Source organism: Drosophila montana, unplaced genomic scaffold (assembly GCF_035044405.1).
Source record: "Drosophila montana isolate Dmon_TW-CO22-7 unplaced genomic scaffold, ASM3504440v1 contig_3848_1, whole genome shotgun sequence".
Classification (NCBI taxonomy): Eukaryota; Metazoa; Arthropoda; class Insecta; order Diptera; family Drosophilidae; genus Drosophila; species Drosophila montana.
The window spans coordinates 783156-798516 of record NW_026998720.1 but is presented as its reverse complement, the minus strand read 5'-3'; the positions used below and the strand labels follow the sequence as shown (position 1 = coordinate 798516).

General features: G+C 44.0%; 1 protein-coding gene across 1 annotated transcript; it reads right to left on the bottom strand.

Moving 5' to 3' along the window:
* Nucleotides 1–365: 365 nt before the first annotated feature.
* Nucleotides 366–2609, bottom strand: Ir94h (Ionotropic receptor 94h). Its single transcript, XM_064696790.1, has 2 exons — nt 1780–2609; nt 366–1242 (listed from the first exon to the last, which is right to left on the bottom strand). The coding sequence occupies exons 1-2, from the start codon at nt 2607–2609 to the stop codon at nt 366–368; spliced, it is 1707 nt and encodes a 568-aa protein (XP_064552860.1).
* Between the last annotated feature and the right edge of the window lie 12752 nt (nt 2610–15361).

The window sequence follows — 15361 nt, the reverse complement described above, 5'->3', positions numbered from 1 at the left end:
AAATTTCTGCATGTGATTATGTGCATATGCAAAATAGCGTGAAAATATTGTTATATTTGCTTTCAAAAATGCCTAGACCTATTTTATGTTACACAACAGACAATTAGGATATCTGTACAATTTTTCCAAATAGCATCCAAGTTTAGACTTTCCGACTCCATTGCAGGTGTTGGTTAGTTTTAGAACCTAATTCGTTTGCGCTTGTTGCCCGGATTTAGCATAATTCGGTTGTTTTCTTGTGGTTGCACCTCAATTCTGTTGCTGAAATGAGTCTTCGTATAGATCGTCGTGATGTTGCGGTGGTTTTCTGACAGCCAATTTGCATTTATTTTATATGCCACAAAGCAACAATGACTTTTGCAGCTCTACAAGCTATCCAAGCACACATTGACATAGAATCGCAGCAGCTCGACTGCAAACACAATAACCGCTAAGCATAACCCGCCACCATAGCAGAGCCAGGCAATCTGAAAGTCCTGTAGTCGTAGCTGTTGGACCTGATTGGGCTTACTGTAGTCCTTGAGCTGCATGCGATCCGCTTTTAGCATGTCAAGAAAGCTTTGCTTCATCCAATGCAAAAGTAGGCCCGATTCTTGTGTCCTCATGGTAAAGAGCTTAAGCGATTTATGATATATAGACTCATCGGACAAGAGGATGCTAAAGGGATAATTGTGAGTCAAACACAGCTCTGAGTAGCGAAAGAGCGGACTTTGGAAATAATTTTGTTGTGCGTCCATTATGACCCATTTGATTGTCGTGATTGTATATGCCCAGCTGGTGTTGAAGCTGTTCCGCAGTTTAAAAAGCTCGCTTACGTTGTTGGTCAGCCTGAATGCCGCTGCATACCTGGCTCGAAAGTCCCCATCCAAGCTATCAAACTCCGAACGTAAGCCAAAGATGCGTAAGTCCGATGCAAGCAAGGCATCAAAGCTGTCAATGGGGGCTTCCCCGGGACACATTATCATCAGCGAAAACAGCTGAGCCTGACAGGCACATACAACTAGTAGAGCCAGTAGCCGAGGCGTAAGGCGCAGACAACAACAGCAGTAACGAATCCAGGTCGAAAAAGGGACAACTTCCAGCAAGAACGATAAGTAGTAACAGCCGAAACTGATCAGCAGCAGGGCCAGCGCCTTGGCCTCCAGAATTCGTTCATACACTGCACGCACCTCAATGGGACGCTCCAGCGGCAACATGATACACCAACTTCCATATACGATCGGATATGAGTATTGATAATACCTATAGAAAAACTGGTGTAATATAAGTACTCTTTTTATACACTGGAATGGGTAAAAGTTATATAATGGTATTGTGCAAACTTATACAAATGGCAGAAGTCGACTAATTCGGCTTCATACACATATTACAAGTTGATCTAACTATGTCCGTCCGTTTGTCTGCTTATCTACTTGTCCGTATTTATAAACGAGTTGATCTCATTACTTATAGCTTGCCCTGTTTCCTTGAAATCGATAAAAGTCTATATTAAAATTCGAGTTTTTAGGCGTATCTCAGAGCTAGAGACACCCTTCTTAGTATGTAGCCTTTCGCCTATACGCAATATTTAACATTTAAGATAGCTCCTTAATTGGATATACAGTCTTGGGCTTAGGTATTTTCAATCATTTGGGTGACATCTTTATGACCTGAACATTTCTGGAAGTCAAATTCTGATCTGAATATAAGGTGAGCTCGGGGCTGAGCACAGGATATTTCTTAGTCGCGCACTTTCGAGTAAAGCACGCTTATTCGTTTAATAAGAAGATCTGTGCTTACCTATTTCGATACCTTTCCGCCACCTGTACAGTGATTAATCCGATGTCCACGCTTCCATTTTTTGTGAATTCCAACATATACGCTTCACCCAAATTTCTTCCGGGCCGCCATGTTGGATGGACCAAGCTCAAGCTGGCACCAAGTTTCTTGGCAAATGTGTCTATGAAATTCCACATAAATCCTCCGATTCGTGTTACTCCGAGTGCATCGCGATAGAGAATCGTATTTGGCTCAGAAAAATCGGGCATGACGCGCAGTGTGTAGCCTTTAAGATTGTTTAATTGGTTAGGAAACAGTTGACCTCCTTGTCTAGATAAGCTTGAACTAGTGAATCGATTCTTGATCAGCGAGAAGTTAGGAAATGCCAAGAAGCTGTAAAGAATTACAGGACTTGTCCAGTCCTGAAAGTACAGCGCCACATTTAGCATGTAGCTCTGCAGGCAATACGATAGGATTTGAGTAGCCAGCGAGTCCTTGATCGAGCTAAGGAGGAGGCTGCTGCTCGTCAGTTCTATAAGCACAGGTGCATCCCTCAAATGACTCAGACTGGCTGTTAATCCAGCCAGCTCGTTCATATTGAAGCGCTCAGGCAAGCAGGCTAAAACAAACAGCTCACTGGCTTGTTGCTCTTTTAGTAGGGCATAGGGCATTTGGCTGCGCCACACCCACTGCGGCTGGGTGGTTAAGTTGTGTTGCTGAAACGATTGCCAGCTGCATTCCAGCTTGTTTGGATTGTAATAAAAGATGCTTCTTCCATCGATGACCTGCAGTACCAGTGCATACAGCTGGTAAATTTCCGAGGCGAAGCTTTCATTAATGTTGACCCACATGTCGAGCACAAGCTACCACAGAATACTGCAGTGAAAAAGAAAAAAGAGAATTTATTAAAAGCTGCGCATTGCATTTTACATTGTTTACATGTGCAACGGACGTAATTGCCTGGGGATATATGATATAGCAATTAGGGCAATGATATGTCCGTTTAAAATGCAAACTTATTATTTCAATAGTTGAAGTGGCAAAAAAGTGGCACAACTATCAATCAATTGTTGTTGTTTGTGCTGCGTGTGCCCCATATCATTATCTGTCGAGAGCGAGAGAGAAAAATGTAAATTTTTGCCCTTGCTAAAAGGCACAACCTAACCGACCAACTGTGTCTGCTCCTTGGGTAGTAGCTGTTGGATTTTATACAAAGTTATTTCTTAAATTGTTTTTGTTTTTACCTTATGTTGCCGCATGCCAGAGTTGATATGGCGTTTTTTATGTCTGCAATAAAACATATGTGCCGCCTCAACTGATCCTCCATGACAACAGCAACACCCATTACTTTGGGTCACTTGGAGAAAGTTACAACAACAACATTCATTTTAAGGTCGGAGAGTAAATCTTATGATAAGTTTTATTTTCGTGTTTCATCGACCTTCGGCACAGTCATATCAAATAATTTGCAAAAAATTAGAAGCGTTAGGCCAACGAAATAGTGTCAGCACTCTCCAATGACACCTATTGCACGATTACGATTCCAAATTGCCCCACATGTCGTGCGGCTGGAAGATCGGCCGGCACCGCCATCTCTGGATTAGCTTTTCCACAGGCAGCCCACGGTCACGGCCACATAATTTATGGATCGTGTTGTGAGAAATTTGTCAACAGATCGTGGTGCCATAAATTGTTTTTCTCTTCTTCCTCTTATTTTTCTTTTCTTTTGAACTTGTATGACAATTGTCTAATGCAAGATCTATGTGCCTATATATATATATATGTATATGTGCCTGTCTGACTTTCAAAGGACAATCAATAATTTCAATTGATACATTGAGACAATGATTAACTCTTTGAATCTCTTTATTTTATTAGAAAATTTTGTGATAGATGAATTTTTCAAGCGGTTGCGTACTGGATGTTGCGATGATATTAATAGAAACTGAATAATTTGTTGCTGGTTTATTGCTTGGCCAGCGGAGTATCTGCATTGTCTTCAGCTATGTTTGAGGTGTCAGCTCTGCTGCTTAAATACTAAAAAAATCGTGCTTACAAATTTGTATTATGTTGCTGCAAGTAAATGTCTTTTATTATGGCGAATAGTTCTTCGTTTTATGTTAATCGAATTGGCCCAGACGGACAGACAACCTAGCAAAGAGTAAAAGACATGGTGCCGTACTTCAACAACATCACAACTTCTCAACGGGGACTAAGCCACAATTTGTTAGCTGATACTTGGGGTGCCTCTTGCCAGGGTTTTACATAATTTGGCTGTTTTCCTGCGGTTTCCCTGCTTGTTCCTCATTTCTGAGGCTGAATTGAGTCTTCGTGCCGTTCGTCGTGCCTCTGCGGTGGCTTCTCGCCAGGCGATTTGCATTTATTTTTATTTGCGAGACACACAAACAGCGAAAACAAAACAATACAACAAGGTGTAAGATGGAAGCTTTATTTGCAACATTTTCACCTACTGCTAACGCCACCAGCTACAGACTGTTCGAATACACGACTAACAGCGACAGGACATGGCAAGCTAAACAAAACGCATTTCACTATACTTGTATCTATTTGTTGAAAGGACAGCAGCACTATCGACCGCCGTCGCGCGTATCAGTAAACAAATTTGCATGACTAATTGTCATAAGGAAAATTGTCACATGGGGCGTGTCTGACTCACGGCGAGAAAGAAAACCCCTTTCCACAGAATTGTTTTATTCATTCATCTACATCCTACCGTCTCCTGGCCTGACAAGTAACTTTAATGTGTTTTTCGAGGGCTGCCTAAATTGTGGTGTCAGCGTTTTTAGGGGCTGACTTGCAAAACATTATGCACTCAATTAATATGCAATTGTTAAGCATGTCTAGCACAATTAGATAAAGAGCTCGCCCAAGTTAGAGTATGAAAGCAAAAGTTTCGGCTTGGAAAACTGTTGTTGGCTTGACCTGTCGCCTGACTGGGCCAAAACAGTTGCCGTAGCTGGCTGCCCACTTGGCTGGGTGCACAAAACAAGCGTGTCGACAATGGTCAAATGTGCAGGCCAAAGTGAAGATGCAGCTGGGATCGCAGACCCCAGGCCTCGACCACGAGACACTTGCATACAATGAATTGTTTGTCTTCGCTTTGTGCTCTCCCACAGACACGGACACACTCACACACACACACACGCAGAGACACCCACATGCCTGTAAACTTGTGGCTATGGCTCGGGCTTAAGCTTTGCCCCTGTACAAGACTGGCAGCAATGTCCATGTCCATGTCATCATCATCATCGTTGTCGTCGTGCTTGTTGTCTCTATGGCTGCAGCGTCCGTTCGTCCGTGTGTCTGTCTGTCTGTCTGTCTGTCTGTCTGTCCGTCTGTCCGTTTGGCTGGCTGGCACTTGTTTTATCGTCATTTTACAAGCATTTTTCATAAATTACAGTTTATTGTTGTTTGATAAACGGCCAACGGTGGGCGCTACTTGTATTTGTATTTTGTGTGTCCAGCAACGACACGCAAATAAAACTCAAACAAGAAATTATTGTAGTTTTTATTGTATTAACGTCAGCGTCGTTGGCGTCGTCTGCCGCGGCTTGCCTCAGTTGCTTGATAAGTTAAGCGTTGACATCTTTATGTGCGTGTGTGGGCACTAAACAAGCAAACAAGCCCAGCGTCATCCTCGGCCGTCGACAATCGGCAGTTGCCAGTTGCCAGTTGGCAGATCTGACCACGAACCAAGAAGAAGCCATCATAAAAATCAAATAAACAAATGCGTGTACGAATAAGTCTGCCTCGTGTTGTGCGTTGATGACAATTAAAAATTCATGATGCGCTTTTTAACGATCATGAGAACTTTTATACAACATCTGCGCAGATGCTCGTAACTGTAACTGAGAGACTTAAAATGTTTCGAAATCAAATGGTCTTCACAAAACAACTGCAGCTCAGTTCCTTAAATATATTCAAGGGAATATTTTAATAAAGAATAAATATGTATAGTACGGGTATATATACTTATGAAACTTCCTAAAATCTCGTAAGGTAGAGTAATAATCTTGAATTTACAAACATAGTTTAAGTGTCTGCCATTTCTATTAAAATTATATTTTACTATTAGTTAATAATCAATAATAATGCTTGATTACCAGCTGGTAAATTTAAAAAAAATAAAAACTATAATAAAATTTTGAGAAATATTTTTTCCAAGCTTGTGCAAACACGAAGCGTTAGCTCCACCCTCGCCGCACATTTACACTGCCAAAGAAAACCCCAACTTGCCTAGTTTTGTGATTTACGATTTACTCGGTGGCCCCTCAGGGATCCAGCGCGCAAATTACCAATGTAAAAATGCATGAAGCGAGTGAGTCTCGAGTGTGCGACAGCATTTGCATAATTTTATGGTCGCAAATTCCACTTAAACAACTTAATTAGATCTAAAAGTAAAAAGGCATATTTGAATGCACTTAAATAAACAAAATCGAAAATGGGGAGCATGTTCCTTCGGGCTGCCGCTGCTGATTTATTGGACTGGCGTTTACCAATAGCACCATTTTGGTAACTGAAACTGAGTGATTTAGCTTTTAAACTAGCCGATTGGGTGAATGACGTATCTGGCCAGCCAATAAACTGGCTGCCAAATGCAACGCCCGCCGTTTAGTTTAACTGTCCGTCGACTGTCGACCGGCGCGGGCCAAAACGCATTCGTCTTTAATGGCCGCTAATCTAGTTAACAGTTTTTCAATTATAAACGATTTTGTGCAACTGATAATAAATGCGATAAAACATATTTGTGGCCAACGCTAATGTTTTGTTGCCAGGCCGATGCCAGGCGGCGATTACATCAGAGTCAACGGGCGATCGGGCGTATTGCGGTTGCAAATGTCAAAATAATTTGCTTTTAGCTTTGGCTCGTTATCTCAGCTAGTTAGCTGCAGGCGTTAACTGATTTAGTGGCCTACTAGCTGCAAACAAATCGTTAAATTACAGAAAACATTATTATTGCTCGGATTGGGGCTGATATCATTAGAGGGCCGCCCTTTGATTTAACAAATCTCTAATTGGCAATTGGGGCAGTAAATCTCTGAGTCATTTCTCAATTCAATAGATGGCTATAAAATTGCGTATTGAGAAATCGCCACGTCGCGACGCCTTAAGGCGGCAATGTGCTCCAAACAATCTTTCTTGGCAACAAATAAAATTAATGAGCTTAGAGCTGGACGTGGACAACAAAATAAAAAATCACTGCTGCACCGCTAACCCACTTCAAGTGGCTTGCAAATGTCAGTAAGGCATTTTTTGATAAATGTGCCAACCGGCGACGTTTCTATGCCAAACGAAAATGAAAATGTTTATGTAGCCCCTCCCGAAGGGTTACCTTCGCCGTCGCCGTCGCCGTCGCCGTCACCGTCACCACAGCATTTGCCGTTTTCACTGCAGTCACAGTCACAGTCACATCATAATGATGCCCTCAATCCGTGCCAGTCAGCGGCGGAGACGGCGGCCGTCCTTAACCAAGTCGTGCGCCGTCAACAAGGAATATGTCAGAGGCTGAGGCTGAGACCTCAACTGAAGTCTTTTCGGTGGCTCGACGTGTGCCTGTTTAGCAAACATTGTCTGGGCCGTGGAACAGCCACTTTTGACGAGAAGTCAAAATGTTGCAAATGTGTTGCTGCTTTACATTTTTTTGTTTTTTCAGTTTAAGTTTTGCTGCTTTCCGGCGTGACAGCTTTGGGCCATCAAATTGCAAACTAATGTCGAAAATTCAGCTATGCAAAACAAAAGCCCAATCCGAGTCCCAATCGCACATGTCTGCGCCGGGGGCGCTTCTGCTGCGCCGAATTTCAAAACTGCGCCAAAGAACTTGCCGTCCATAGACTGTCGACTGGTAGTCAATAAAATTATAAATGGACCTCGTTAAATTGAACTATTTTCGCATTTTTGTTAGCCAAGAGGTGGCGCGGGCTAGCAGCAACGCTTCAGCGATTCGACCCGTCTGTTGTAATGAAGAGCATTTAAAACTAATTAAAATATTAAGGGGCGTGGCGTGTGTTTTGATGCAGTTGTAATTAAATTAATTGCCACAGACTGCCTCTGGCCTGGCTGAAGTTGCATAATTCGCTTGCTTATTTACTATTGTTATTATTGCAGGCAATTTTATGGACGCCGAGTGATTTATAGAGTATGCCATGCGATCGAACATGATCCGAGGAACTAGGCAAATAAAAATAGGAAATTAAATTCCAGCAGCAATAAATGATACATTGTGCACTTTCGTATCTGAGTAAAATTTGCAAATGGACTGAGTGCCCACTTATGAAAATGTAGCAAATACTATTTGGTATTGGAAAATGAGTTATAATGAAAATAAAAGCAATTTGCAGACGTTTTCAACTATAACAGTGCAGGTTAACAACAACAGTTGCTCCTGCTCAAGCTCAAGTAGTGCCGCATAACAGTCTTTGTTTGTTTTGGGGCAGCTCATGATGCCCAACAGCTGCCAAGGAGCTGAAATGTATATGCCATGTGCGATTACGAGCAGAAGTGCTTACATGTACAATATCTGTGCAATGCAGTTTACAGTGCTTTTGAGTCGCAGTCGCCAGTTTAAATATTATAACCAGGAAGTCTATGACAATTATAAATCATCTTCGCCTTGGCAAATTTACAGCTGTCATGATGAGCACTTCAGTTGCCAGCTCCAGACAGCAATAAACAGTTGCTCATTACACAAACACCCACCCAAATAAATGGGGTAAGGGTAAGTCAACCGTTGAGCTAAATGTGCACCAGCTCAGCACCTCAGCAGCAGAGTAAACACGAACACCAACACCAACAACAACAACATCAACAACAAAGCAGCACTCAGCATCAGAGCGTAAGCCGCTGAGCAGGGCGTTGCAAGTGGTATTTGTTTTGGGGGCAGAGGAAGCTAACTGGGTTTTATTCCTTGGACGCGCCGCGAACATAAAAAAAAAAAACAAAAAACACAAAATAAAGATTTGTGCCCGCCCCGCAGCCCGCTGTCAAATTTTTGGACATGCAGCAAAAGGTTCTTAGATTAGAAAAGCGTGTGCTTGTAATTTCTTCTCCTCAAGTATTTTCACATGTTGCAGCGTCATAAAGCCGGGGCCAGGTCGTCGTGTCGACTCGCTGTTGCTGCTTTTATCTTTTTTTTTTTTTTTTTTTAGCTGCTGCGTCTATTAAAATGCTATTTTGACTGGAGTAGTTTAGTTGAGCAGCGCAGCAGCAGCGTCATCGTTTCGAGTGCGAGTGCTGAAAAGCATTTTTATGTTCTCGTGGCGTCAAGTGCCGCTGCCGTCATGCACCGAGCAGCAAAACGTTAGAAATTTTGCGCACCAAGCGACCAAAACCCAAACAAGAACAATGTTGATGATAATAGTAACAACAACAGTCAACAGTCAACAAACAACAGCAACAACTACAACAACAACTCCAACTGGCAGACAACTGTGCGGCGTGCAAATAATGCAATTTGTGCAATGCGCCTGCGCAAACGTGGGAGTCAAAACTGTGTTGTCGGAGTCAGAGTTGGTGCCGCCATGGGGCTCACTCTGACTTTGACTCTGACTCGGCTGCTCATTTTAGTAGCTTCCCCACTGCGCGGCCAAGTTGCAGCTCCTAACTACTGTCAGTCAGTTAGTCGTCGTAGTCGGCGGCGTCGTCGCGGCCGCTGTGTGGCCGCCGTTGATAGCATTCTTGCGACTGCAACTGCGGCGGCGGCAGCTATGGATGCGGATGCCACTGCCACAAAACAAATAAGTGCATTTAGTGTTTAACAAATGTTCGCTTTTGCGCTGATGGCGCTGTTGATAAGCGCGAGCAAAATGAATTAACAGCAATGAGCCAGAGACAATGATGACGCTGACGATGACAATCGCTGATTCTGGTTTGCCGCTGATGATCAACCTTCTGACAAGCTCAAGCGGGCAGTCGTTTACACTATTAGCATTCATTTTTCTAATTAATTATAGATTAAGATTGTTAAAAAACAATATAACACGATTTATCAAATAGCCAACGGGCCTCTGCTGAAGCTCTCTAAAAGTATTCAGGTTATATTACTCACTTCTATAACTTAAACACTTAAACGCTTACTCTAAATACTCGGAGCAGAGTTTAGGATATTTCGAGCACCCCGGCTCGGATATGATTCAAATTGAAGACCCAGCTTGATGTCGAGCTGCAGGTACATTTTAATGGGTTAATGGCAGTGCCAGTTTTGCAATGTTTGCCCGCCGAGAGACAGAAATTGAAGTGCATTGTGAACGACGGCCATAAAACCGAAAATATTGCAACGCCCACGTCAGCTCAAAATTTCACCTAGCAAAAATCCAAACACACTTGAAATGTTGCAGCAGCCGGACAGCCAGACAGCCGGACTGCCGACAGCCAAGTGGATGTAGAGCAAGATCCGTTTGCCCAGTTGCTGTCACAGTCTCCATCTCAGTCCTATTGCCAGTTGGAGTCGCTGCCGCTGGCAGATAAATGTGCAGCGTGCGGCTATATCGCGGCTATATCGCGCGGGTGTTTTGACCACAGAGAGTTTCATTTAAATTAAATTAGAGCCGCCAACTCTCTAACTGTAACAATGAGTGATGCACGCACTAAAAGCTGACAGGCAAATGGCCAACAGCAATGGCCAATGGAATCTGCACCAATGGCAATGCGTGGGCATAAATCAGCCCGGCCGTAGCCATTGCCATTGCCAATGTCCTCGTAAAAGTCGCCCGTTTGCGTTGTCAGGCAATTGTAATTAGCAGTGAACCGGCTGCTGCTGCTGTTGCTGCTGTTGGTGCTGCTGCCACTGCTGTATTTGTTGTTGCGCTTGTTTTTGGTGCTCGCCTGCTAATGACCGGCATAATCATTATGAATTGAGATTGCGGCAATCGGAATCGCAATCGCAATCGCAATCGGTTTGGCATGCCACTGAGGACGCCCACACGGCGCGACAGCTGAAGGCTGACTGTGTATGTGTGCACAAGTATGTATATGTGTGTGTTCGCCTGTGTGCGGATCTATCCAGGTGCCAGTGTCAAGTAATTCGTCATGGCATGTGGCAGGCAAACAGACGTAGTTCCACTGTCAGCGCCAGAATCGATGCCAGTCCGGCTTCAGTTCCGTTTGCATGCAAATTAGAACAAGCTGGAAAAACACACGCGACTGACAGTGCTGACAAACGGATTTGGCATGCACCTGCTGAACGGCTGGTGCCTGGGCTTGACCCCAAACCTGACTTTCACAAGCTACCAAGCGGGATAGGCACTTTCAAGTTCGGAGACAAATGAGCGCGCATTCGATTCGATTTACTTTTAATTTATAATTTGCCAAACCTTTTGAACCCGACTGCATTGAGAAAAATGAAATTGTCGATAGGCCGCCTTGCAATTTGTGGTTGCAATTTCATTTCGAATTCAGTTCCGCATCATTGCCAAGCACCGAGTACCGAGCACCGAGCACCAAGCACCGACCACTGTGCACAGTATACAGTGAGTAATAAAAGTAAAATACTGCAAATAAAATCAGGTCAAATGGGGCACAATGGGCAGCACGTAGCCAGAGACCATTAGGCCAAATCTGGCTGCCATTTGAGGCACTCCTTTCTAGTCTGCAGCCTGACATTGACCCTGCCTGCATTTAAATCGCCGCTTAATTGACTTTTGTGCTGACGTCGTCTATGGCTGCGTATCCCCACAGGCACCAGCCAACAGTCAATGGTAATCAGATGCAGTCGACGTCAACGTCGCTGTCGCTGTCGACTTCGCAGTTTAGAGTTTCAGTACGCGTCAAGTGTGTCGTTGTCAAGGCAACGTGGACAAGACATCAATCATCACTAAATTAAAAAACATTTAAGATTCCTGCATGGGGAAATGTTAGATGCTGCAGCGCTTGCCTTGTCTCATAAATAATGCAGCAGCAAGCAACAAGATGCAGCTACGAAATGTCACATTAAACAGGCGATATTAAAGCTGAAAAGCAGATGACACCGAAATCATGTTAGGCGGCACTTGAATGAGTATCAAACGGCAGCTGCCATAAACACACAAACACGCCGTCAACGTGTCGACGATAGCTGAAAGGAGCAGACCAGATCAGCAGACCAGGCCAGGCCAGGCCAGGCCAAGCTGGAGCAGGAGCTGATACTGATGCTGATGCTGATGCTGGAGCATTCGCCGCCATCGACAGTCGTTTTACACTTGTCGCCGGCATTGACCAAAGTTGGCAATTGCCGCGCCACTTTTATGTGGCCTCCGCCTGGGGAGCTGCTGCAGCGGACGCATCAAAAACTTGGTAGGTGCAAACGCCGCACGTCAATTGCTGTATTAGACGGCAGTCCCAGTCGCTGTCTCGGTCGCAGTCCCAGTCTCAGTGCCAGTGCCAGTCCCAGACACAGTCCCAATTCAACCAGAGATCCCAATCCCAGCCAGAGACCAAACAAGTTGTCATTGGCGCGTTATTTATGACAATGTTCAAGATGTTACTGTTGCTGTTATTTGCCTCCCTTGCTGCGCACGCTCCTCCTCTGCTTCCTCCTGCCGCTCAGCACTGTTTATGTTAATGCAAAGTTCGAGACACTCTCCTTGCACCCCCCCACACTGACAGCAGTACTGCATTCAAGTGTCCGTCAATTGGCATCGTTAATAGAGTTCGAGTTCGAACCCCGCCGGCGAGTTCGTGTGCTGCTGCCGCCGATACTGACCAAATGCGGCGGGCGTGTGACAATTAAATTGTCAAGCGCAGGCCTTTGACATTGACGCGTGGCAAGTGTCAAAGTTGTTGTTGTTGTTGTTGTTGTTGCTGCTGCTGTTGCTGCTTTGCCGACTAGCCGTCTTGCCGTCTTGCCGTCTTTGTCTGTCCGCAAAGAGTGAGGAGTGCGCAGTGAACACCTTTGGCCAGTTAGCAGAAGGGGCGCATTTCAATTATGATTTTAATCACCGAAGTCCAGCGGCAGCAGCAGCAACAGCTTTATTTTATTTTTGTCGTTTTTTATTTTCGCTGGTTTTATGTCTGTTTCGGTCGGCAACTTAGTTTCTCACCAGAAAATTGGCAATTTTTTATGTGCGCCGCTTCGCTGATAAATGAGCCTTGATATGATTCAGGTTGGACTTGGCGGGAGGCGCTGTGGAGTTACCTGCGAAATTATGCCATAAAAACTCTTGACGCGTTTCTGCTAATAAAATTCATATAATTTTATTCAATTTCTTATCAACCAAATGGCCACGGGCCTAAACACGCTTGAGCCCAAGTTCTCTTAACATTTTCGGTCAATCTTGCTGTTCTCTTCGATCCAAAAGCTTAAAGCCGCACTCGCGCACTCTGGACGTCGCAGTCGCTGCGTCGCTTTCCAGCGGCGTCGCCGAAACCTCTTTTTATTGGTCAAAAGCTGATCGGCAACTGATAGCGCAGCTGTGTTGGAAATGAACCGCTAGGTCAGGCAGCAGAGCGTCTGACTGGAAAATCAACAACAAAACTCAACAACACCAAACGAGAGAGCAGCTGAGCGCAATTGTGCTGCAGCTGGGCTTGCGCTTGGGCTGGAGAGCGTCGTCGATCGGCGATAAACGAAGCAACGAACGACGCTGGCAGAGAGACCAAACAGCGGCCGCAGCCCGCTCAACAGGTTTTTGCGTTTTAGCGGCTTTTTTGCCGTTGCTCCCAGGTTCGTATGCGAGCTCGGCTCCTCAATCGTAAGCCGCAGCGGCTCTGACAGCGGTTGCGGCAGCCTGTTGCCTGTTTGGCTGTAGTTGTTGTTATTATTATTGTTGGTGTTGTTGCTGTTGCTGGACTGTATTACTCGGTCAGTCGGTCTTTGAGAGGTTGTTGCTATTTTGCCACTTTTTTGCTGGGCGATTTTTGCTCGCTGCGCTTCGTTGGTGTTTTGCAACTTGTTGTTGTTGTTATTATTTCTGCTGTCGCTGCTGCTGTTGCTGCTGCTGCTGCTGCACCGGCAACAGCAACGGCAATTGCACTCAACTGCTGCCGCGACTGCTGCTGCGGCGACTTCGGCTGCGCTGGGAGCTCAAGCTGCCTGCAATTTTCATCCTCTTGCAGTTTCTGTGCGACTTTCTTGCGGGACTGTTTAAACTTTTTGCGTTTGCGCGCGTTGCAAAAAAGTTTTCTGATTTGTTCACGCGTTTTCGCAGTCGCGTGCGCGCGTTTCTGTTGCGATTTGCGTGCGTTTTGCATGCGATTTGTGTGCGTCTTTTTTTGTGAGCCCGTATGCAACACTTGGCCAACGAACTGCACTCACAACGCATAGCAAATTATGTTTGCAGCTGCATCGAGAGCTTAACATTTTTAATGTTTAGCCATCTGTGGCTACTTCAAACCAAATCACTCATAAAAGCAGCCAAACTAGCAACAGTAAAAAGCAATTCAGTGCTGCCATAAAACCAAATTAATACACATATGAAATATATGTACATACATTCGAATATGCATACATATTATATTTCTGTATGTAAATAAGTATGTACATGGATATGCCCTTCGTCAAAATACCAGGTGTATATATTTGTACGTATCTGGCTACATAAGTTAAACACATGGTAGTATAATCAAAAAGACAAACTTGTTTCCATCAACGACATCGCGCAGTAACAAATATAAAACAAATTAAATTAAATTAATTTTAATTGCCGCCAAAAGATCACATAAAAAGCGTGCAGTAAAAAGAAAAATATCAGCAAATTAATTATATTGTATATAGAAAAACATGATGCGATAAAATTTTAACGATTTAAAAATAAAAATACACAATAAAGAAAAACATACAAATTTATAGTATAAGCCCAGCAACAGAAGCGATAACACAACAGGCGCGCTGCTAAACAAAAGACTTAGGCAACGAACTTGCTGCCGTTTCATTACTCGCTTACATTATGTGGTTAGTATTGAGTGTTGAGCGCTAAGAGCGGTAAGAGCTGTTAGCTGTGAGAGTTGCGCCAGATAACGGTGCTTCGGGTGATAGCAATAGACGTTACCATAAAAACAACAAAAGCAACAATAATAACAGCAAGAAAATGCAACAAGCAACAAACTAATTGACAAGTCAAATCCTGCCTGCTACAAACAAACAGCTGGCAACCAGCGACCAGTAACAAAACAACTAACAACAAAAAAACAATCGCCGGACAGCTCGTCGACTGCCAGACTGGTGGCTTCAACTTTAATCAAATCGCAGCCCCAACGACAATTGCAAAGTGTGCCTCTTAATGTTTCCAAATGCATTTTACTGCCGCAAAAACAAAACAAAAAATCCAAATAAATTTACATAAATATTTCACGTGCTGCTTTTTGCAACTGTTGCAGTGACGACGGTCACATCCGCGTTTTCAAGATTGAGATTTACCGAGCTGGATAGTTGCAAGTGTTTGGACCGTGTGTGCGTGTATATGGTCTGTGTTTCTCCAAGAATCTCAATCTGCTAAATGCCAGTGCCAGACAAATCCAAATAATACTTAAAATAATAAAAAGCGCCTCGAGTGCGTTAATTGCTGTTCATTCGAATCAAGCAGGGGACTTTGCCTGCGGTAAGTGTAATTGTTTTCAATTCGTTCATAGTTATTATTTAGTCGTCTTTGGCTTGGTTTTATGCGCCTTTAAT